The sequence below is a fragment of the Bos taurus genome, chromosome 5 (assembly GCF_002263795.3).
Source record: "Bos taurus isolate L1 Dominette 01449 registration number 42190680 breed Hereford chromosome 5, ARS-UCD2.0, whole genome shotgun sequence".
NCBI classification, from domain to species: domain Eukaryota; kingdom Metazoa; phylum Chordata; class Mammalia; order Artiodactyla; family Bovidae; genus Bos; species Bos taurus.
The window spans coordinates 23350523-23375605 of NC_037332.1; the positions used below are offsets into that span (position 1 = coordinate 23350523).

At 46.0% G+C, this 25083-nt stretch overlaps 1 protein-coding gene and 1 long non-coding RNA gene across 5 annotated transcripts in view; one reads left to right on the forward strand and one right to left on the reverse strand.

Moving 5' to 3' along the window:
- LOC132345250 (uncharacterized) overlaps positions 1-17756 on the reverse strand; it is a 30111-nt gene extending 12355 nt beyond the window's left edge. Inside the window, exon 1 of the long non-coding RNA XR_009494472.1 lies at positions 17677-17756. This is a non-coding gene — a long non-coding RNA (uncharacterized lncRNA). The remainder of the gene's footprint in view (positions 1-17676) is intronic.
- Positions 16976-22073, forward strand: SOCS2 (suppressor of cytokine signaling 2). Of its 4 annotated transcripts, none has more exons than XM_024991405.2 (4): positions 16976-17221; positions 17694-17879; positions 18650-19010; positions 20607-22073. In XM_024991405.2, the coding sequence occupies exons 3-4, from the start codon at positions 18872-18874 to the stop codon at positions 21062-21064; spliced, it is 597 nt and encodes a 198-aa protein (XP_024847173.1). In that variant the 5' UTR covers positions 16976-17221; positions 17694-17879; positions 18650-18871; the 3' UTR covers positions 21065-22073.
- Positions 22074-25083: the final 3010 nt, after the last annotated feature.

Here is a 25083-nt window from a genome sequence, read left to right on the forward strand (position 1 = left end):
CTCCAAAATCACTGCAGATGGTGATTGCAGCCATGAAATTAAAAGACGCTTACTCCTTGGAAAGAATGTTATGACCAACCTAGATAGCAAATTCAAAAGCAGAGATATTACTTTGCCAACAAAGGTATGTTTAGTCAAGGCTATGTTTTTTCCAGTGGTCATGTATGGATGTGAGAGTTGGACTGTGAAGAAGGCTGAGCACCGAAGAATTGATGCTTTTGAACTGTGGTATTGGAGAAGACTCTTGAGAGTCCCTTGAACTGCAAGGAGATTCAACCAGTCCATCCTAATGGAGACCAGTCCTGGGTGTTCTTTGGAAGGAATGATGCTAAAGGTGAAACTCCAATACTTTGGCCACCTCATGTGAAGAACTGACTCATTGGAAAAGACTCTGATGCTGGGAGGGATTGAGGGCAGGAGGAAAAGGGGACGACAGAGGATGAGATGGCTGGATGGCATCACTGAGTCAATGGACATGAGTCTGAGCGAACTCCGGGAGTTTGTGATGGACAGGGAGGCCTGGCATGCTGCGATTCATGGGGTCGCAAAGAGTCAGGTGCAACCGAGTGACTGAACTGAACTGAACTGTACAGTTAATGCAGTTCTCGGTGACCCTTTCTCTGCATCAGGGGCCCCTCCATTATTCGCACTGTAGGTGAATGTGAATAATGACATTGTGAATAATGACCTCACCTGAGTGGTTTTCCAGGAAGTCCTCAAGACATACAACGTGGACACATGAGAGAGCCACAGGAGACCAGGTGAGGATAGTGTGTGGAGTCATTTTATAGGAAAGTGGGAGGGTCACTGGGTCACAAGTCAGTGCAGGGTGAGATAAAGAAATCAACAAGAGGGATTCTAGGGTTATGTCTAGAGTGTATTGCTTGGAAATAAAAATTAATGATACAGAAAATCTTGGGACTTCCCAGGCGGTCCAGTGTTTAACACTCCATGCTTCCAATGCAGGAGGCATAGATTTGATCCCTGGCTGAGGAACTAAGATCCCACATGCCACAGGGCACAGTTAAAATATAAAAAGCAAAAAGACCCAAAAATCTTCCCCCTGCTGTTCTGAGTGGCAGGACGCCCTTCCCCATGGCCTTAAAGCAGCTGCGAGGAGAGTGTTTTTACTGCTGTGTCCCAGCACCTCAGCCCCGGGCAGGTGCTGGGTGTTTATGACAGTTTTGCCTGGTCTGCCCTCTGCTCTGTGCCAGGTACGAGCTGCCAGCTCGAGTACGACCTCCTCACCTGAAATCAATTCTGCAAACATTGATGGAACATCTTTTCTCTGATGATAGCGTGAGAGGAACCAGGGAGCACGGGATAAATAGCTGTCGTCGCTGTTGATTAATACTCTTCTTAGAATGTTGACCTCAAGTTAACTTGCCTCGTGACATTTTAGTCTCCATATTATCACCTGAAAAGGTGATAATAACAGGGCTTACCTTGAAAGGCTGTCATGAGGTCTAAATGAGTTAATACGTCAAAATACTTAGAAGGATGACTGGCGTATATTAAATACCTAGTAAACAATAAATTACATTAAAATACCTAGTATTTTAAACAAATTAAATGCCTAGTAGCCAATATTATTATGATGATTAATATGACTAATACTGCTAACCAGGGCTGGCCTTCCCTGGTAGCTCAGCTGGTAAAGAATCCACCTGCAATGCACGAGACCTGTGTTCGATTCCTGGGTTGGGAAGTTCCCCTGGAGAAGGGCATGGCAACCCACTCCACTATTCTTGCCTGAAGAATCCCCACAGACAGAGGAGCCTGGCAGGCTACACTCCATGGGGTCACAAAGAGTCAGACATGACCAAGAGACTAAGCACAGCACAACCAGGGCTCCCATAGTCTTTGGTCTTATGAAACTTACAGGCTGATGAAGAACGAAAGCAATTATAATGGAGTGGTGGTGGTGGGTTAGTGGCTACATCATGTCTGACTCTTGTGAACCCATGGACTGTAGCCCACCAGTCTCCTCTGTCTGTGGGAACTCCCAGGCAGGAATACTGCAGTGGGTAGCCATTTCCTTCTCCGGGGGATCTGCCTGACCTAGGGATCAAACCTAGATCTCTAGTATTTCAGGTGTTCTCTCCCTTTACCGACAGAGCCACCAGAGTCGTGGGTGTTAATATAGCCAGAATTAGAGGTGCTGTGGGACATTCAGGAGGGGCCCTACACCAGACGTGGGGGAAATCCTGAGGTTTTCCTAAGGGAAATGACTTAGCTGAGACCCGAAGAATGATGAAGAGATTTTCAGATCCGGGAGGGGTTGTAATGAGGGGGAGGCAGAGGGACCTTCCAGGCAGGGGGACTAGCAATGTCAGCAGGTGAGAGAGAACTGGCTCGGCAGAGAAGTTGGGGACACAGGAGCAAGAACATTCAGGCCTGGGAAGCACAATAAGAATTCTGGACCTGATAAAAAATGCAGAATACACAGGTCCTACCCTTGAGTAGCTCCCAGTTAAGTGGGACAGATGGACATAAAATAGATACTTTATCATTTTTATTCATCACTTACTATAATGTGAGAATAGAGAGGAAGGGCGTACGGCAGGGAAGGAAGAGTTTATAGAAAAAGCCAAAATTAAACTCCTGGATCAACATAGACAAGTGCCATATGAGAACCCTTCCTCTATCCAAGCGTGCCCGCTGCCTCTCTTTCCAGGTTCTTTTGGTGTAACAACATCCTCTACCAAGTCAGAATGTTAGTGTGATCCCCAATGCCATTTTCTCACTCACCGTCACAGTCAACCAATGGCCAAGTCCCTCTGAGTTGCCACCTCTCATTGCCCTGAGAGACGGCTTTATCACTTACCAAGGGATGGTTTCAGCTTTCAACAACGATGTCCTTCTAAACAGCATTGCCTTGATCAAATTCAGTTTCATACCACGACTACCAGAGTGATCTCTGCAACATGTAGGTCCAACCATCTATCTCCCTGGGGCAAAACTATTCAGTTTCACAGCATCTCCCTCTATCTGCATTTTCTGCCTGCAGAGAGCTATGGTTAGCTAAGGATCCACATGGGTAAAATACCTTCTATCCCTCTGAGAATATGTAAGAGTGCTAGAGTGCTGTTTTTATCATCTATTTATATTTTTAATTTTAAAAATCAAGATATAACTGACATGTAACATTAAGATGTACAAACATGATTTGATACATTTATATATTACAATATTATCAGCCTACCGCATAATTGCCATTTCTTTTTTGTGGTAAGAACATTTAAGATCTAGTTATGGGTTCTGTTTTTAAACCTGTTTTTAGTACTAAAGTTAAAACTATCTTCTCCTATTTGTAACTTCACCAAACCTATTTTCTTTATTGAATAATCTGAATTAACGTGGAGAGATGTGTTGAGAATTTTTAGTTGTAGGGATAAAAAAAAATCACCTTACCTCCCTTATTTGTCTTCCCAGAGTGAGCACCATACGAATGCCAAAATACCAGTTAGAGGGAAGATTATTTAGTGATGGGGTCTTACATGTATACTGACTTAGCCTGAATAACATAAAGTTTCAGTCTTTCCTCTCTTTTGTCCTTCTGCAAGGTACTTCTTAAGTTTTACCTTTTAAAGAGTCAGGTTTATTGGGGAATAATTCACATAAAATATTGGGTCAGCCAAAAAGTTTCATTTGGTTTCCATGTTATGAAAAAACCTGAACAAACATTTTGGCCAACCCAATAAAATTTACCCCTTACAAGTACCATTCAATGAGTTTTGTCTACCATTGTGTGAGTGTGCTCAGTCGTGTCTGACTCTTTGTGACCCTGTGGACTGTAGCCCGCCAGGCTCCTCTGCCCATGGAATCTTCCAGGCAAGAAAACTGGAGTGGGTTGCCATTTCCTCCTCCAGGGATCTTCCTGACCCAGGGATTGAACTTGCATCTCCTTGTCCCCTGCACTGCAGGCAGATTCTTTGGCACTGAGCCATCAGGGAAGCCCTTTGTTGATCATACAGAGGCATAAAACTACTGCCTTAATCAAGATATAGGACATTTCTATCAACTTCAAATGTTCCTTCATGCTCTTTGTAGTCAATCTCCTCACCCACCCTCATTTCCTTGCAATATCTGACCTGTTTTTTAGAATGTTATATAAATGAAATCCTATAATATATAGCCTTTTGTGTCTGGCTTGTTATACTTAGCTAATAGCTTTTGAGATGAATTCATATTGTTGCATGTGTCTATAGTTCTATTTGTGTTGCTGACTATTACTCTATGGTCTGGATATAGACAATTTGTTTATTCACCAATTGGTGAACATTTTCTTCAGCTGTTATGAATAAAATTGTTATAAAAATGAGAATTTCTAAAAAAAAAAAATGAGAATTTCTGTTGTTTTGTATGCTTGGAAATGTTTGGTCATGTCAATTTAAAAAATTTCAGAGATTCTAGTGAGGGTGCAATGGTATCTTCTCATGTTTTAATTTACATTTCCCTAAACTCAAATTAGCATCTTTTAATGAACTAATTTGCCATTCATTTATTTCTTTAGTGAAAGTGTCTGTCTAAATATTTTGACCTCTTTTTAGTTGGGTTTTTAAATATTATTCTTATTGTGCTGTAATAGTTTTTTTATAAGTCCTTTATCAGATATAAAATTTTCTAATAATTTTCCATGTCTGTGGCTTTTTTCATTTTCTTAATATTTTTATAACAGATTTATTGAGATATATTCATATAACATCTTTAGACAAGTAGAAATTTTAAAATTTTGATGAAGTCCAATATATTAATTTGTTCTTTTATGGTTTGTGATATTTGTTTCTTATCTAGGAAACCCCTATTTAACCCAAGGTAAAAAGATCTTCTCCTATGTTTTCTCAGAAGTTTTATAGTTTTATCTCTTAACATTTAGGTCTATGATCCACTTCAAGCTAATTGTGGACTATAGTATGAAGTAAGAGTCAAGGTTCATTTTTTTTTTTCGGATGTCCAATTGTTCCAGCACTATTTGTTGAAAAACTCTTTTCCCCATTGAATCACCTGAGCCCTTTTGTTGGAAATCAGTTTACTATATTTTGGTGGATCTATTTCTGGATTCTATCGTCTGTCCCTTTGATCTATAGTTCTACCTTTAGCTATATGCACTGCCTTGATTACTGTAGCTTTAGAATAAATCTTGAAATCAGAGAGATTTCAACTCCAACTCAACTCCTCTAACTCTATTATCTTTTTTCAGAAGTCATTTCTGGTCCTTTATATTTTCAAAAAAATTTTAGATTCAGTTTGTAGATTTCTACTATAACAACAAAGGCTGTTGATCTGCAGATGAATTTGGAAAGAATTGACATCTTAACAACATTCACTCTTCCCATTCATGAGCATGTTTGTCTCTTGATTTGTTTAGTTCTTCCTTGATTTCTCTCAGCATTAGAAATTTTTTCAGTATACAGGTCTTGCACATAGTTGGTTATATTTATCTCTAAATATTTCACGTTTTTAAGCTATTGTGAGTGCTAATTTTTAAAATTTGTATTAGGGTATAGTTGATTTACAATGTTGCAATAGTTTCTACTGTATAGCAAAGTGTATCAATTATACATATACATATATCCACTCTTTTTAAGATTCTTTCCCCATATAAATTATTGCAGTGAGTGGTATTTTTAGCATTTTCAACATCCAATAGTTCATTGCTTATAAGTAGAAAAACAATTTATTTTTTATATTGATCTTGTATCCTGATGGGCTTCCCTCCTGGCTTAGCTGGTAAAGAATCTGCCTGCAATGCGGGAGACCTGGGTTCGATCCCTCTGTTGGGAAGATCCCCTGGGGAAGGGAAAGGCAACCCACTCCATTATTCTGGCCTGGAGAATTCCATAGACTGTATAGTTCATGGGGTCACAAAGAGTCAGACATGACTGAGAGACTTTCACTTCACTGTATCCTGATACATAGCTAAACTCACATATTTTTTGTAATAACTATTTGTATTTTTGATATCTTAAATTTTCTATGCATATGATTATGCTATTTGCAATTAAAGACATTTTTACTTTTTTTAAAAAATAATCTGTATGCTTTTATTTATTTTCTTATTTTATTGCATTAGCTAGGACCTCCAATTTAACAGTGAAAAGAAGTTATAAAAAGCGGGCACTCTTGCTTCAATCCCAGATTGAATTGCAAAGCGTTCAATCTTTTACGGTTAAGAATGATGTCACTTAAGTTCATTTGTATCATTTCTTTTTAGATTCCACACACAACAGATGTCAAACGACATTTCTCCATCTCTGTGTGACTTACTTCACTCAGTATGACACTCTCCAGGTCCATCTATGTTGCTGCAAATGGCCTTATTTCATTCTTTTTAATGGCTGAGTTATGTACAAAACGGAAGCAGACTCACAGACTTTGAGACTGAGTTTATGTCTGCTAGGAGTGGGGGAGTGGGGAGGTGGGGGAAAATATGGGGGGAGGGATAGTTAGGGAGTTTGGGATGGACTTGTACACACTGCTGCTGCTGCTGCTGCTGCTAAGTCGCTTCAGTCTGTCCGACTCTGTGCGACCCCATAGACGGCAGCCCACCAGGCTCCCCCATCCCTGGGATTCTCCAGGCAAGAACACTGGAGTGGGTTGCCATTTCCTTCTCCAATGCATGAAAGTGAAAAGTGAAAGTGAAGTCGCTCAGTTGTGTCCAATTCCCAGCAACCCCATGGACTGCAGCCCACCAGGCTCCTCTGTCCATGGGATTCTCCAGGCAAGACTGCTGTATTTAAAATGGATAAGCAACAAGGACCAACTGTATAGTGTGTGGAACCTTGCTCAGTGTTATGTGGCAGCCTGGATGGGAGGGGAGACTGGGGGAGAATTGATACAAGTATGTGCGGCTGAGTCCCTTCCCTGTTCACCTGAAACTATCAACATTGTTAATTGGCTATACCCCCAATACAAAATAAAAAGCTAAAGAAAAATAACAATGTTACCATTTTTTTTGGACATAAGGTTTGCCAGATTGAGAACTATTTCCTTCTATCTCAAGTTTGCCAAAACTGTTTGTAATGAATCTTGAATTTTATAAATGCTTTTAAAACATATATTGAGATATTACATAATTTTAGTATTTTAGTTTGTTGAAAATGTGACTTTTACTGGTTGATTTTGAATATTGAACCTACTTTGCTTTTCTGGAATATACCCAAGTGGGTCATGGTATATTATCCTTTTTATAGATTTCGGGATTCAATTTGCTAGTATTTTGTTACTATGTTCACAAGAGGTATTAGTCTATAGTTTTCTGTCTTACCTATCTTTGGCATCATGACAATGCTGGCCTCTTATTAATAAAATGAGTTGTGAAATGTTACCACTTCTATTTTTGGGGAAAAGTTTATGTAGAACAGATGTCATTTCTTCATTAAGTGGTAAAACTCACCAGTAAAGTCTCATGAATCTGGAGTCTACTTCTTTAAAAGGGCTATAAATGTTATCCATTTCTTTTTGACTGGACTTTGGTAGCTGGTGTCTTATTCTTTTATGGTGGTCTTTGTGTGAGGTGTTGCCATATTATAATTGCCTTCTGATTTCCAAGTTCCTATCAGTGATATTTGTTTATGCATACCATCTTTATTTATTGAGCCCTTTTTATTATGTCATCATTATTTTTTCCCATTTAATGACTGCAATCAATAGATTACAATAAAATTAATCTGACTGAATGAATACGTGGCAGGGGAAAATTGGTGGTTATGGCAGAGTAGAAGGCATTGTAGACTTTGGCTAAAAATATTTATGTCACTAAAGACAAGGATTTGCCTGATGACTTTGTCAGACAAATTTGTCTACTTTGAGTATCGGCTTTAAAAAATCAGAGAAGAAAAGGTAAGTTGCAACAAAAATCTCCTTTGAGCATGCTTTGGAAAAACCAAAGGGAAAAGTGGCAGGACTTACCAGCATGATGTTCACAGAATTATTTCTTTAAAAAATTGTTTTTGTTATTTTTTAAGAAACAAGACCTTACTGTTTATTTTGGAGTTGTTGACACATACTGAAATATAATGATTTCTTGATTGGGAATATTTTAAAACAAAACAGAAAGAACCCAACTTTCCCCCTCAATTTTTTATCCCTAGCCTATGTTTAAATATTGTAAATAACCTTTGAAAATGTAACAGCCACATTTGTTGGAATAGCACTTTCAGTGATTTGAATGACCTATTTTAAAAGCAACTTACCCTACAAGTTACTTTTCCACTGAAAATGTTTTGTTTGTTCATGCTAAACCCTATACTGTTTTCCTAAGGACAAGGTTATTACAAGTACAGAATAACCTACTTAATCTACTTTGATTTAAGTTACTTACAGGCAAAGTAGATATTTCTTTTCCTACCACCATCAATGGATTATTATAAGTAAAGTCAGGCATATGCTTCAAATATATGGTGAAGAGAGATTAAAGTTATCACATAAAGGCAAATGGATGATATTTTATTGCTTTCTTTTATGGCTGGACATGATCATTATAATTTAATGAGCTAGGGAACAGAAAAGTCCTGCTCTGTGTGATTAGCTGGCCTTGCCACATGGCTTGCATATGGAGCTTGTCCCTGTGGCTTGAGGAGGTGGGTGGTTACTGTTTGCACAGTTCAGAGCTTGCTTTTTGTAGCTCTGCCACATGCCTTTGGTTAAAGTTAGTCTCACCCATGATTGCCAATCTCCAGGTTGGTTCACTGGGTACTGCTACTTCTCAGAATTCTATGACTAAGCCAGGAGTGGTGTTTGTTATTTACCAATAGGTATTTCTTCTGCCTGTTCTGCTTACCACATCATCATACCAGGCCTTGACCTTTGGGAACTCCTCTGGAAAATCAAACATACCTAGAAGCTGCCCAGGCTTAGGTCTAATAACACCATCAGTTACTCTTTGGAAGGTCTTGGAGCAGAGCTTGGAAGGTGATTTGAATGAGAAGGAAGCATAACAGCTCATCAAGTGGCTGAGTCTCTTACATGCTAGCTACTTGGTATGACAGATGTAAAGTCAAGCCCATGGAAATCAAGGAGAAAATCCAGGAGAGCCCAAGCTCTTCTTGGTAGTGGATTTGAGTCTGCAGGCTAAGTCAAAGACTAAGCTGAGAAGCACATGTATGCAAGAGAAGATGCAGAAGCTAAAAAAGGATTCAAGCCAGAAAGAAGATAGTGAAAATGCTTCAATTTTCCTACTTGGGATGTGTGCTTGATTGATTCATTCAGTAACTTTATACTGGACATCTATGGTTTGTTGTTGCTTGGTCTCTCAGTCATGTCTGACTCTTTGTGACTCCGTGGACTAGCCCTCCAGGCTTCTCTATCCATGGGATTTCCCAGGCAAGAATACTGGATTGAGTTGCCTTTTCCTTCTCCAGGGGATCTTCCAGACCCAGGGATGGAGCCCAGGTCTCCTGAGCATCTCCTGCATTGCAGGCAGATTCTTTTACCACTGAGTCACTGGGGAAGCCTTTCTACTATGGACTAGGAGCTATTTTAGGCATTGAAGATACAGTAGTGAATAAAACAAAGTCCCTTTTATATTTCCAGTGGGAGAGAGACATTAAACAAAGGTCAAATGAAGAACACTGATAACATCAGGTAGTGGTAAATGCTGGGATGAAAAATAAAGCCGGGGAAAGAAATAATCACTGATAAGAAAAGGAAGGTCTCGGTGAGCAAAGACTTGGACAAAGTGAGGGAATGATGCCATGAGAATATTAGGGATAGAGCATTTCCAGGAGAATAAGTACAAAGATCCTGAGGCAGGTTTGGTGAGTTTGGGAAACAAGATGGCCAGAAAGAGCAATGTGAGGAAGGAGAAAGGGTTTGAAGAAAATTAGTCCGCACTAGTGAAGCCAGTGTCTTCATGATTGAATACCCTCTGCCTGTATAGACCAATTTCAATAAGGAGCACCCTGAACCATGCTGAAAGCAGACTTTTATCTCTCAGAAGTGCTTTAATGGAAACTATCCATATCCTAGGACAAGCGGTCTCACCTGAGCTCATTTCGCCCCTGGAGATTCACAGTCAGGTTTTAGGTTGTCAATAACCACTCCCACCCACCAATCTGCGTCTCCATCCAGAACATTTTTTTTCTTTTTGGCTGTTCTGGGTCTTCATTGCTTTGTGTGGGCTTTCTCTAGTTGTGGTGTGTGGGCTTCTCATTGCAGTGGCTTCTCTTGTTGCGGAGCAGAGGCTCGAGGTGAGTGGGCTTCGGTAGTTGCAGCAGGCAGGCTCAGTGGTTGTGGCTCGTGAGCTAGTTGCCTATGGAATCTCCCCAGACCAGGGATTGAACCCATAGCCCCTGCATTGGCAGGCAGATTCTTATCCCCCGCACCACCAGGGAAGTCCTAGAACATTTTTCTGCAGAGAAAAATGGAACCTGTATGCAAATGCCTGCAGGACCAGGGAGGAATACAGAAGAATGAAACAGGTCAGTGGGAGAACCCCGCCACATTTTGCCTATTATACAGAGGCATAGGCTCCACCCCCACAGAGAAATAAGCTGTCTTCTATTTGTCTTGAAATATTCAGTCTTTGGGTTGTATTTTTTTATTTCTCCATTTAGGTCCAAAAAAAAATACTTCTCCACCATAAGAAAACCAACAATGCAAGAGTGATGACAAATAGCAGGTTCTGCTCAGTGTTGGGGATCCACAGAGGATGGTGAGGACTGTGGAGAACGGGAGGACACATGCCTTCCAAAGGCAGCAACCACTGCTCTGCTTCAGCCCATCACTGCCTTGAGGGGATGGGACTCAGTGTGGACAAATCTTAGAGAATGCAAAACTCTGGATCTCTTTGGGGATGAAATCTCCAAATTTTTAATTTGGTTCACATTTTTCTTTTCTTTTTTAGAACCCTGGTAGACCAACCATAACACTCAGGGTATGTGCTTGTGCTAAGTCACCTCTGTTGTGTCCGACTCTTTGCAACCCCATGGACTGTAGCCCACCAGGCTCCTCTGTCCATGGGATTTTCTAGGACAGAATACTGCAGGGGGTAGTTGTGCCCCCTCCAGGGATTGAACCTGAATCTCTTATGTCTCCTGCCCATGGGTTATTTCCCACTGGCGCCACCTGGGAAGCCCATAACACTCAGGGTGCTGTTGCTGCTGCTGCTGCTGCTGCTAAGTCACTTCAGTCGTGTCCGACTCTGTGCGACCCCAGAGACAGCAGCCCACCAGGCTCCCCCGTCCCTGGGATTCTCCAGGCAAGAACACTGGAGTGGGTTGCCATTTACTTCTCCAATGCATGAAAGTGAAAAGTGAAAGTGAGGTCGCTTAGTCATGTCCGACTCTTAGCGACCCCATGGACTGCAGCCTACCAGGCTCCTCCGTCCATGGGATTTTCCAGGCAGGAGCACTGGAGTGGGGTGGTGGGGGAGGTCAAATATGGCCCATAGGCAGGTGGTTTGTTGAACTCTGATCAGGATTTCTGAGAGATCTGTGACTTAACATTGACAACTACTCTCCTAGAACATGATTCCCTTCCACTTCTGTGGACAGAAGGACTGAGGTCACATCCATGCACCATGTCCCTGGGTCCCAGAAGTCTAGGGGAGGGCCATCTGCCTGGCTTTTCCCTCCCCCACACCCCTGACCCAGAGCACAGAAGCCAGCAGGATCTCCCTCTCTTCCTCTGTTCCCCAGGTAGTCTTCCACTGTAGGGATGGAGCAAGTAGGACCCTGTCAAAGGGAAGGGGTACTGAGAAGCCCCAGATGAGCAGTAATAGAGGCTCATTACCACGAAAGGCAGCTTTCTTCTTCATCTTCTCAGTTCTCCACTCTACTCCCTCCGACACATCCCTCCACATTCGGCCCGTTATACCCCATGAGAGTTTCTTTGACTACAAGCTACAGAAACCCACATCAAACCCTGCAGGGATAAATAAACCTGTTCACTCCTGTATCTGAGGAGCCCAAGGGCAGTGCTGCCTCAGGCTTGTTGGATCCAACTGCTCAGGAATCTCTTCTCCTCACTCAAAACTGAGCTCTGCTTTCTTCTCTGTTGTTTTTGTTCTTTGACAAGCTCTCCAAGCGGTGGGAAAGTTGACTTACATGGTCCTTACTGCCCATGATCTCAGAAGGGGAGGCACTTACATCAAATCCTAAAAATTAATCTGCTGTGATAGTGGACGAACCCATGTCCAAGGGCATGGGGCACTCCTATTGGCTAGCCTGAGTCACATGCTTTCCAAAAGAGTAGGTTCCAGAATCACAAGGAGTGTTGAGGGTGGTGTGTGTGTGTGTGTGTGTGTGTGTGTGTGTGTGTGGTGGTGGTGGTGGTGGTGGTGGTGAGATGGCAAACTCTATAAGGAAGGAATGGTGGCCACTTAAAAGGGTAACTTGCTACCCACAGGCACTTCAGACACAATAGCTAACAGCCATTCCCTCAGTCCCCAAACAAAACCAAAAAGCTCTCTCTGCAACTCAGCAAGCTCAGTGCCGATTGCTCGAGTCAGTTTTAGTATCAGAGCATCTGCATTAAAAAACCAAGAAGACCCAGTTTGAGTTTGGTTCATGGAGGATATTTTCAAGCTTTGGCAGTTCCTCCATGCAAGCAACAGAAAACACTCCTCAGCTTTGTGAAAATCACTCTTCCTTCCTTCCTAGTAGAATGAGAGTTCACATCTTTAGCCTTACACCTGCCCCCTAAACAGAGCATGTAGTCCTGAAAACCTGGGAACAGACTGAATCACTATTTTACCTTGTAAATTTAAAGCTAAGGGTGAACTCCAGGGAGTCAACTCACAGGAAGTTCTCCGGCAGTGACCAGAGAGTGACTGTTGGGTTTCATACACACAAAATAAGATAACCTTACCTATAGGGAGAAAAATTCAAACTCATTGAGAGTAAAAGGATGAGAGTTAAAATAATAGCTGATCTTTATTATTTGCTAAATGCCAAAGCACTTTTCATAGATTATGTCATTTAATTTTCACAATAGCCCTATACGTTTCATTATTATCTCCATAAAAGGCTAAATCATTTGCCAAAAATAACATAGGCAGTCAGCAGTGGCAGAGCAAGGATTCATGCCTGGGCAGTTTAAAGTCACTTTGCTGGAACTTCATTCATTCTCCAATTACGTGGAATGCCTACTATGTGCTGGAAACTATTCAAGGAAATGAGATAAAAAGCTGTAAACAGTGCAAAACAGATACATGTCCTCATGAAGCTTACATTCTTCTGGGTGAGAAAGACAGGAAATCAGGCCAATGAATAAGACATAAACTAGGATAGATAGTGATCAATGCAAGGGACAAAAGTAGAGCACGGAGGAAAGAGAGGTAGGAGGAGAGGTGGATTCTGAATAGGGTGATCAGTCAAGTCTCGTGATGAAGGTGGCACTTAACAAAGATCTGAGGAAGTGAAGGAGCAAACCATGCAGATTATCTGGAGGAAGAGAGTGGTAGTTGCAGGAAACAGCAAAGACAAAGAGCCTGAGGAAGGAACACAGATAGCACGTTCTACCCATAGCAAGGAGTTCACCGTGGCTTGAGCGTTGTGATCCAGGAACAGAGCAGGAGGGGATGAGATCAGAGAGGGGCCAGATCGTCCAGGGTCTTGTGAGTAGCTGTTAGGGCTTTGCCTTTTACTCCGGTGCAATGCAGTCATTTGGGTAGAGCAGAGGGGGGAAGTGAGATGACTTAGTTTAATCAGGGTTTCTCTCACTGATTGGAGAGCCTTTTGTGGGAGGCTGCAGCAGTAAGCAGGTAGAAATGACAGTGCTCGCGCTAGTGCTAAGCCGCTTTCAGTCGTGTCCGACTCTTTGCGACCCCGTGGACTGTAGCCCACCAGGCTCTTCTGTCCATGGGATTCTCCAGGCAGGAATACTGGAGTGGGTTGCCATTTCCTTCTCCAGGGAATCTTCCCCACCCCGGGGTGGAACCCGCGTCTCTTATATCTCCTGCATTGGCAAGTGGGTTCTTTGCTACTAGTGCCACCTGGGAAGCCCAGGAATGAAGGTGGCCTAGACTAATGCGATGACTTATTAGAAAAAACCCTGATGCTGGGAAAGATTGAAGGCAGGAGAAGGGGAAAATAGAGGATGAGATGGTTGGATGGCATCAGCAACTCAAAGGACGTGAGTTTGAGGAAACTCCGGGAAATGGTGAAGGACAGGGAAGCCTGGCCTGCTTGCAGTCCATGGGGCTGCAAAGAATTGGACACGACTGAGTGACTGAACAAACACAGACTAATGCACGGGGGAGATGTGGCCAGTGTTTCCCTTCTGGGTTTACTGTGAAATCAAAGGACTAGTTGACATATGAGATGAGGGGTGTGTGAGGAGGATGGCTCTGGGGCTACTGGCCTGAGCAGCTGAAGACTGAAATTGATGTTTTCAGAGATGGGGAAGAGTGCAGGAGGGATGGCTTTGTTTTTGTTTTATATTTGAGGGGGTGGGGGCGGGGAGGGTTATTCAGGCCGCAGTTTGGAACCTATTAAACCAGAGATTCCGCTTAGACATCTAAAGGGTAGTGATGGGTGGCAGACCTGGGGTTCAGGAGGGCAGTTCCTCAGCTCTGCAAACCATACTCTACCCCCTGAGAGTAAGCGATGACACTCTCATGCAGTTTTGGGAAAATGATGGCTGTATCAGAAACACGGGAACAGTATTAAGAAAAGTCAAATCTAAAGATTCACCCACATTCTGTCACCCTCCAAACAGCTGCTTTTATTTGGTCACATTCTGTTTTTGCCCACAGGCACACTTAACTTTATAATGTCAAAAGCATAGCATGGATACAATTACATATTCTACTTTTTTTTTCACTGAACACAATCTCATAAATATTTTCTTAATGTGTGCTTCCTAGGGCCAACAAAATGCTGGGCATTGCTGAGACCTTTCAGAGACAGAAGTTAAAAATCCTACTTTAGTACAAAGCTTGGTGCTGCTACAGTTGGCACTATGTTTACTGTAAGCTTTGTGGACAATGACTCTGTAGAGATGATTCCTGAGCTGGGCCCTGAATGATTACAGACTGCCACGCACCCAGTCTGGGGAGGGGCATTTCAGGAAGCAGGGAGGGCATGTGCAAAGGTCCTTAGGAGGCTACAGGAAAACACAGTTAAAAAGAGCTGCTGGCAGATTCATTTCACCTGACAATTAAATGGAAATTATTTTATCTTTGCAAAATTAAAAAAAAAATCTTTTTACACTACAGAAAAGTGGGTACACTTTTCCTCTGTGATTCTCTACCAAGGAAGGAGAAGTTAAATGCAATTATTTATAGCATAATGAACCCTAGTAGAGGTAGTGGTTCAGTAAGTGTTTCTGGGCCTCAGACCAGACACAAATTCCACTTGCAATCTTATTTGTTCATTCATCCCAATCCCTCGCCCAGAACTGGAACGCAGTCCCTTAATTTTATAGAAAAGGTCGAGGGTCCAAGGAGGGTAAGAGACTTCTACAAGCTTATCCGTCTCTATTATAGAGGGTTCTAACTAGGGTTCAGTTAGCTCAGTCCTCCACATTAGACTCTAAGAAACAAACATGATTCGTCCACGAGACTCCATCGTTGACAAAACCCTTTGTTAGCTGGGAAATACACTCCTCCCCTTCCTCTCCGGCTAATTTATCAATTATTTGCGTAATTATTTACTCAAAAGCAGGAAAATTATTGAGAAAAGCCTTTTGTCCACGACTCCCCAAGTCAGGGAACTGGTTTCTGTTTCCTCGCAGAGCCAGCAGGGGGGGGCACCAAGCAAGGTTTGTGAGTCGAGCCTTTCCCCGCACCGCCCCCCCCACCCCCGCGCCCCTCCGCTTCCTCGCCCAACTTCCCCATAGCCGGCGCTTCAACTAAAAGTGGCCATTGACCTTTCAAGCTTTTGAATAGTGATGCAATAGAAGAGTATTTCAAAGAAAAATGGTTATCGAAATGTTGGATCCGGTTTTCCCATGAGTGTTGATGATTTTTTAAAAAGTAGGTCACATTTAAAGTAGGTCACATCTCGGGAGGAGACATGCAGGGAAGATGAGTTTTAACTGAGGCCAGGTGGCCTCCAACCAGGTGGGAGGAGGTGAGGGTCCCTGGGCAGGGAAGAAGAGCTGGGGATCTTTCCGCATTCCCGGTCCCCCAGGCTCCAGTTCTGCGGGAAATCCCAGAGTTGAGCTCTCCCAGGCTGCGGACACGGAGGCGGGCGGGCCACGCGGACCACAGAGCGCGCGGGTCTGAGCGTCCCCTCCGCGATCGGCGCTGGTGAGCCGGGAGGGCCGCCGGGTGGCCGGAAGGAGACGGGGGAGCGGAGGGAAGGAGGGAGGAGCAGGGCCGGGCCGATGCGGGAGACCGCGAGCAAGCCCGCCAGGGGGAGGGGACTGAGCGCGACCAGCGCAGCTTAACCAGGCGCCGCTCTCCGCCCGCTGGCAACCTTCTAGGACTCAGGCCCAGGGGACCGCCATCGGCCCACTCCCTTCGGCTCCTGGGCGTGGACCTGGAAGGGAGGGTGGTCCAAGAGGGGGCTCCCTCACTCCACGACTGTGTCTTAGAGCGGGAGGGGCCATTTCCGAGGACCTCTAGTCTCTCCAACACCCCCTCTTCAAGATGTGCGGCCTGGAAGGTCGCCTAGAGAAGGCGCGGAAGGGGTGGGCAAGACAACCCTCGGCGGCGGGCTTAGGGGCGAGCATGTCTGTTCATCGCTCGACCCCGGCGCACTGCCTGCACGGCTTGGAGACAGGCTCCCGCCGCGGGAACCGGCTCGGTGGTGGCCTGGGGCTTCTCTTGCGCGTCTCGGAGCACACCCAGGCGTTGGGGGTCAGAGGAGGGCAGATTCCCAGGCATCCGCCCCGACCGGGTAGAAACCCGAGCGCTCGGAGCCCGTCTCTCCCGAAGCCTGCGCAACTGCGCCGGAGTCTCTTTAAAGCAGTAGCGGGGGCCGCGGTCACGTGAGGTGGATTCCTGGAAAGTTCCTGGAAAGCGGCCTCCGCAGCCGCTGGGCGGGGCGCGCGGGGAGCGCGGACGCGGAGAGAGGCGGGGAGTGAGGGAGGCGCGTACGTCTGGGAAATCGCGCGCACACACCGCTCCCGGGACGGACGTTTAACTCTAGTCTCGCCGCCGCCGCCGCGGCTCGCGGGCCCTGGGCTTCCCCTGAAGCATGAGCCTCCTCGCCCGCCGCCACTGGCGCTGCGCGGGCCACGGACGGCGCGCGCCGGGGCCCCGGGTGCACGGCCTCAGGATCGCCTTCGCCTGCAGCTGGGGCGCCAAAGGAGCTCGGGCCGGCGGCAGGTATCAGACCCGGGAGCCCGAAGGCTCCGCCCCCACGAGGGCTGGGGAGGGCACTGGGGCGCGGCCGCCAGCGCCAGGCAGCCTGGGCTTCCGCAGTTTGGAGCCGCCGGGCTTGAGAGTCGGAACTGTGGCTCTGCCCGGGGGCTGGGAGCTACTGCCTGCTTTCTCCGGTTCTTTCCCGGCGTCTGGGAGTCTCCAGAGTTTTTTTTTTTTTCCTCCCCCCGCCCCTGTAAACTGCCATCCAGATTAATAATCCTTCTAATAACCTGATCTCCCGCTCCTCCCCACCCGCCTGCCTCCCGCCCTGACTCTTTCCTCCCTCCCTCTCCCCTTCTCATCTCCTTGGCTGCAGCCGGAGGGAACCCAGCAGCTGCCCCGGGTCGGGGGGCGGGGGCTGTCGGAGCCCGGAGGAGGTGTCAGCCCAGCCAGTCGAGGCAGTGGTCCCTGGGACTCACGTTTACTCTCTGCGCAGAGAACTCCGGACGTCTCCGCCGCTGAGCGCAGGGCTAGTCACCGCCTTGGGCATCTCGTTCCCAAATTAAAAAGTCAACAGGGGAAACAGGCAGACACCGCTCCTCCCGGGCCCCTCCCGGCTCCCCCGCCCAGTGCGGGCTGGAGTCTGCCTGGTGTGGAGGCGGCCACGGCGTTCGAGGCCGAGGTAAGGGCTCGGCGTTGGTTGTCTAGCATGTCCCACGGAGCTCTCAGCCTCGTGCTCGGCCTGGGCTCGGGTCACGGGTCGGAGCCCCCGCGAGGTCTGCGCGCTCGGGCAGATTCCTCGACAGCGCCCGCGGCGGCAGCAGCAGCAGCAGCAGGAGCCGCCCGACCTCGGGAGCGGCAGCCTCGGCGGCCCCCCAACCCGTGCCCTCAGCGGGGGCAGGGGAGCCAGGAAGCCTCTTCTGCGGGGTGGCCGCAGCTCCCGCACCTCTGAGTCCCGGACTGCCGGCTCTGCCCGGGGAGCCCCGCGGCGCTCTAGGGTCGGTAACTAGGTTTGTGCCGGGGGCTTCTTCCGGGGCTCCTCGGGCTGTGCAGAGTGTGAGAAAGGAGTGCCAATTTGGGGACCTTGCCTGTTTCCTTTTCAAATTTCTGCTTGCCCATTTACCACCGTGCCCACAGGTGACTCTTCGCTCTTCTCGTCTGCTAGTCTGCGATTTCAGAGAGCAGCCCTCGGCGGGAAATTGCCCGGTTCCCCACCCTCATCCTGTCCGCTCCCCCCGCCGCCCCCACGCCCCTTGTGTCTTGGATCCCTGCTGTCTCTCTATCCTTTCTCTGGAACGGGCCAGGGCAGTAACTGGATGCTCGGGGTTAAATGGTGCAGGAGCACAGACGCGGAGGAGTCCCCGGGATTTTCCACATCCCTGCCTCTCCACCCTCACCCCGGCCGCAGGGGTCCAGTTCCGACTGACCCAACCCTCCACTTTCTCTTTGCAGGCTAACTGTGCGTGAACGCGCCTGCGGGGGATTTGGCCATCGGTGCACCGGAACCCGGGGAGGAAGAGCCTGCAGCGCCCCATCCCCACCCTCTCCACCACCATTTCGGGGACCCCTCAGGGAGTGGTTTTGGGGTTCCCACTGACTTCTAAGAAGGACGCGTGCCTTTCTCCGACCCCAGCTCGGGCGGCCACCTGTCTTTGCCGCGGTGACCTTTCTCCCATGACCCTGCGGTGCCTCGAGTCCTCCGGGAATGGCGCGGAAGGGGCGCAGAGCCAGTGGGGGACCGCGGGGTCGGCGGAGGAGCCGTCCCCAGAGGCGGCGCGTCTGGCGAAGGCCCTGCGGGAACTCAGTCACACAGGTAGGGAGCGGACCCGTCGCGACGCGTGCGAGAAGGGGGCGCCTCCCCGGAGACGCGGATGGGGCTGTGCTGGCGAGGCTGGGATCCCCGCTGCGGGGCAGGCGGCTCGCGGAGAGGATGCCGCACGGCTCTGGATCCTTGGGAATGCGAAAGGAGAGTGGTTCCTGAGGGACTCCAAGGCCTAGAGGAGGGCAGAGCTCGAGAGGGGTTCCTTGGAAATCGACTCTTAGGGCGCTGGCACTTTAGCTATTTTCCGCGGCTGCTTGGGGGTCGGCACTCGGGCTCGGATCCTAGCCGGAGATAGTGACGGCGCCTTTCCTGTCCGAGGGTTGCGAGGGCAGCGAGTGGGCGCTGCTCTGCCAGCAGCTTCAGCTGCATCCGGCTCCCGGGCCCGGCAGCCGCTGCAGCCTGGAATCTTGGCAGCCAAGTTCAGGGACCGACAGATTGCCGGGCAGGCGACTGCCGCAAAGCCGGGAGGAGGGCGGACTGCGAAGCCCCAGCCGAGCCTGGCCTCGCTGGTTTCTAGGGGCAGCCTTGCGCTTTGCACGGCTCTCTGTCGTCTCTCGGCATCTGAAAGAAGACAAGATGGGGGCGGGGAGGTGTGGAGGGGAGGTTCTGGCAAACCTGCAAGCTTTCAAAATCGGGACCCTCAAAGCTTACTTTTGGGGCAGAGTTGAAGTTTTGGTAGAGGTAGAGGGGAGGGAATAGTTCTTCACTTGTGGTTCCGGTCTTTCCTTGCGGGCCAAGGGCTTTCCCTGCGCGGGAGGAACCGGCAGATTGCAGATCCCCGAGCAGTTTTTTTGAGGTAGGGGGGTGGGGAGCATTGTTCAAACGTTTAATATGCAAGATGTCGCTAAGTCGCTTTTGGAAAACGGGATGGAAGATGGAACTGGCAGGTCGAATCGAGAATGCCAGGGAGACCGACGGTTGTGATTGGATTTGAATTAGGGCGAAGTCCAAGAGAGTTTATGGAAGACTGTAAACTTGAAGTACTAATTATCCATTGGGCTTTCTCTCCATTTCTCAATGGCTGATAAGGTAGTTGCAGTCAAAACAGCAGACAGAAGCTACTGTACTGCTCTTTTAAAATAGCGGTGCTTTCCAGGGCTTTGAAAAGAGATAAAGATTTGGAAAGGGTGGAGGTGGACACCAACCAGCCAAAAAGTTGTTGCTTTTTATTTTGTTGGAATTAACTGAAGTTGGGTTTTCCATTTTTTTAAGGGCATGGATTTTCTAACTTCTTACTTAATTTACATTAAATCTTTCATTTCACTTGAAAAGCATCATGTCTGCTCAGCCAGTGTGTCATATTACAACCATTCTTCTGTGTGTTAGAAAATCTTAAGAGAGTTCAAAGATCAGCTACAGAAAGTTACTTTTTAAAAAAGAAAGCTGGCTTGCAGTTTGTTCAGAAAATTAAACGGACCCACGTTTTCAGTAAATTTCTACAGAATGTATTTATGGTAGCCTATGGTAAACTTTCACACACTTCTTTTTATAGCTAGAACATTGTTGCCAAGTACTTGCCCTATTTTAAAAATTCTCTATAATAACTATTTAACCCTCTTTTGTTTTTCTTTTTGAACAAAACCCCAGGTTGGTACTGGGGAAGTATGACTGTTAATGAAGCCAAAGAGAAGTTAAAAGAGGCACCAGAAGGAACTTTCTTGATTAGAGATAGTTCGCATTCAGACTACCTACTAACAATATCTGTTAAGACATCAGCTGGACCAACTAATCTTCGCATCGAATACCAAGATGGGAAATTTAGATTGGACTCTATCATATGTGTCAAGTCCAAGCTTAAACAATTTGACAGTGTGGTTCATCTGATCGACTACTATGTTCAGATGTGCAAGGATAAGCGGACAGGCCCAGAAGCCCCCCGGAACGGCACTGTTCACCTTTATCTGACCAAGCCACTCTACACATCAGCACCACCCCTGCAGCATCTCTGTAGACTCACCATTAACAAGTGTACCAGCACCGTCTGGGGACTGCCTTTACCAACAAGACTAAAAGATTATTTGGAAGAATATAAATTCCAGGTATAAGTGTTTCTTTTTTTTCTAAACATGCCTCCTATAGAATATCTCCGAATGCAGCTATGTAAAAGAGAACCAAATCTTGAGTGACGGCTCTGGATAACTACGCGGAATTCTAAGACCAGCTGAAGTCAATCTGATTTAATTGTGTGGCAAGGTAGCTAGGGATTTAAAGTTTTCCCCACATGTTTTCAACTGAGGGATGCTTCCCTTCCTAAGGCTGACCAAGACCAGTTGATCCTTTTAAGTTAAGAATAAAACGTCCCAAGTAAAGGCTGAAGGAACATTTTCTCAGAACTCTGACTTTCTGAGGTTCGTTGGTGTTAGGTGAAAGGTCCCAGCACTGGTAGGAGAGAAAGAGCTCCACTTAGGAGTGCTGAAGAAGTGGAAGGAACGAAACTGACACAGGCTTAACTTCAGTTCTGTGTGCCTGGTGATCAGAGTCTATTTTAGGACATTTGATATTTTGCATTCTGATGTACTTAGGAGATTTGTTAAACAGATATGCTTGTGAGTATTTATCCTTCTTTTTATGCAATTAACCAAATCAACCAAAAAAGGTGACCATGAAATCCTGTATTTGTCTTTTTACTACATGTATGAACTCTCTCGTGAATGAGTACTGTAGTAATCCTCTTCAAGGGAGCCTTATTTCAGAAATATTTCAAACTGGTGCAAATGGAAAAGATTTCTTTTCCTTTAAGGCTAAAGACAAGAATGTCATGCTATACAGGTGCAACTCAATCCCTGTTAATAAAACCATGTAGATAGAGACATTTTACCCTTTGAAACAGCTGCGTCCCCAACCTGTTGCCATTGATTTTTGGAAATGGCTTTAGGAATTTCCAAGTGGTCTAACCATAGCCATTAGCAGTTGTCTCCCTTCTACCATGTAGAATACTTTTACTTAATTTTCTTCCACATATAGGGGGATACATGCCTGCTTTTCAAAGTGTTTATTTACTGCTGTTACTATTTGATTAGAATGTATTAAATAAAAAAAAATGGACTTTCACAAGTTTCACTTATTACTTTGAATACGCTTTCTTGGTAATAGAGGGTTGCCATAAAAACTTACATCGAGTGAAATAAACCAAATATTGAGCCAGAGGTAGAACGTTACTTGCCCTTCCCTAAAGTTATGGGTCACACTTGCCCTTTGCGTTTTGGAAAGCATGGTTTAGAAATTCCTAAGAGTTCCCAAGTGGCCTGGTCTTTTACAAGTTGAAAAGGCATAACACTAATGCCCTTTGTGTTTCCAAAATACCTGGTTTAGAGACTACGGAATTGTGACACAGACTCTTGTAGGTTGAAGAGGCACAATACAAAATACAAAATAACAGTTTTACGGACATTTCTTGGCCACCCAGTCTCATGACTGTTGCAAATGCATCATTTTTCTGGACTCCAGACATGATTCCTGTTGCCACCTTTGAAAAAAAAAAAAGGCCTGTGTAATTGCACACTATAGTGTGTCACTGGGAAGGTGAGCCTAGTATGCCATGTGTGTGCCCCAAGTGAATTAGCACATCAGATATAGATTAGAGTAAAACCTGCTTATCGTATATCATAAAAATATGAATATTTTCATAAGCGCTTAAAAACCGGTTTTGTGACTGGAAGGAAAGCAACTATGCATGTCCAAACAGCAGAGCCAAGCGCAAAAGATTGCTAGGTGCGCCTTAGGAAGGATTTATTTGTGGTCTAAATTTTACAGAAGAGCTGGAATTCGAGTATCTGGTCTCTGATGGGAAGATCACCTTCTCATTAGGATGTCCAGCATCTGTGCTTTCTGTATCCTCTTTTTCCACTGACAACAGTTGTGTAGTGTGGGATGTTTGACTTTGCTGGCAAACCTTTTACGTGATCGGTGCCAAGGGAGTTTGTGAAATTTCTTCAAGGTCTTTTTCCTTTCTGTTCTTATTGTTTCAAACACTCTGCTACTTCTCAGTTACTGAGAGTTGGATACATCGTCGGGTGTGAGTACCTGTGGCATTGTGGCAAGTTCTTGATGGCTAGCTAGATGATGAGAAAACCAGAGGACAGCAAAGACATCTCTGGGTTAGGCTGTGGCGCTATTATTACCTTATGCTTCAATTTTCCCTATTCCGAGTAAGTTGATAAGCATCAGGAAACAGCCTCCCACCCTTTTTGTTTGTTTTGTTTTGCTGTGTGGTGGTGTTGTTACAATGACGAGCGCCACGGATGTGTTGAGGTTATTATTGTGTGCCAGATGCTTGCTCAGCACTTTCTGTGTATTATCTCATTTAATCTTTACACTGAACAAAGTACAGTGCTTATAGGAGGTATGCCTTCTATTTGTGAGTGAGGAGGCCTTCCAGGAATATCCTAGTCATTTTTATTCCTGGAGAGGAATTACGAAGAGCAGATTGCTACTATTTCTACATTGATCCAGATGAACAAGTTAGAGCAGGCTCTAAAAGAAACCCGCAGCCTTTTTACTGCTGCCTCAACTGGGAAAGGATAGGTATCTTAATGAGCATTGTGCTCTGTGGGGTTCGAGTCAGCTTGACCTAGAGGTTTTTTCCCTAGTGTGGGGATGGGTCAGGAGCGGGTTAACTTTTTACTTGGTGACTGGTAAATGATGCCACTTACCAATTATTAGTCACCCCATTTTTACATATTGACCAACAAAGAAGTTAAGGTTGGATGCTTATCCTCACAGAATCAGAAAAAATACAGTGTTTTCTTCCTAGGAAGGGTGATTTGAAGCCTCAGTAAGGGTTTATAGTATTGTCATTGTTGTTGAAGAAAACAATATACAGGACTGATAAACTTAAAATATTTTAATGCGAGTTTCCATTCTGAGCAGAGTTGAGGTGGTGGAGTTTTCCTTCCATGTCAGTGGGCACTGGGGACTGCTTTTTAGGGACTTGGAGCTTTTTTAAAGGGCTTTGGGCAGCGGAGAAAAGGCAGTTCAGCTTATGAGCTGAGAGGTCTTTTCTGGCGTGTCAGTAAGAAACTCTTGACTTCATAGCAATTATGTAATCCAAATAGGTAACAGAATGGGACGGTTGTTTGGGAGTGTTTATTTTCTTGGGAAGGATTTTCTCTGCTTTTAGAAAATTGTACCCCGGGAGGAGGGTAGGAGGCAGACACGTCATCAAATAATCCACGGGCTGGAATGTCCTGGGACCAGGCCGTGCCCTTCTCCGCTGAGGGTTTAGGCCCAGGGGAGTGGGGGTTGAATGGCCGTGGTGACATCTAACAGCTGGGCTGAGGCTTCTCCTGCATCTGAGAGGTTGTTTCTCGCCTTTGGAGCAAAAAAGTGTTGTCGTTCATTCTTTCATTGACTAAGTGGCCCTGGATTCTCCTCCCCCCGTGTTTTCACTTCCTAGAATAAAGCTTGAAACCACTTTTCAGATGAAATCGTTCAGTTGTGTCATTTTGCTGAGGAGGCCACCCAGCCCTGGGGCCGTCAGGAGATTTGTGTGCACACACGCACAGAGACACACACCATCCACCCAGCAAGTCAAGGGCGGAGCCCACATTGGCACACAGATGTTTTCATCTCAGGTTTGGTATTTGTAAGAGCAGCACCCTGCTACCCTGGGTTTCAGTAGTCAGTACTTTTCTTTGGCGACTGTCAGCCCTACAGTTCTTTAAACCTTCGGTTTTGTCTTTGGGATTTAGACAGCCAGCCTTGGGAATATCCAGGTCTTGGATAATATTCAAGGGGTATTATCCAGGTCTTGACTTCTTCCACCGGAAGAATTGGTTTCTGCTGGTTTCCACGATGTCTTGATTCTCATCAGAGTTTTGCATTAATTTTTAACTCAGCGTTTCTAATCTACTTGCTGGTTTAAAGTCGAAAGCCTGCCATCCACGCTGTTTTGTGATCTCATTTTTGCCTCTGCTAGAGGTGACTCATGCCCAGTAGCTGGTGATGCCCAGTGGCTGCCTACCCTCCAAGCCTCACCAGGGGAGCCATCCTTTCTTTTGCCTGCTCTTGGGCCTAATGGCTCAATTCATTCTTGCCTCACTTTCCCTCTTTTGTATCGTGAAGT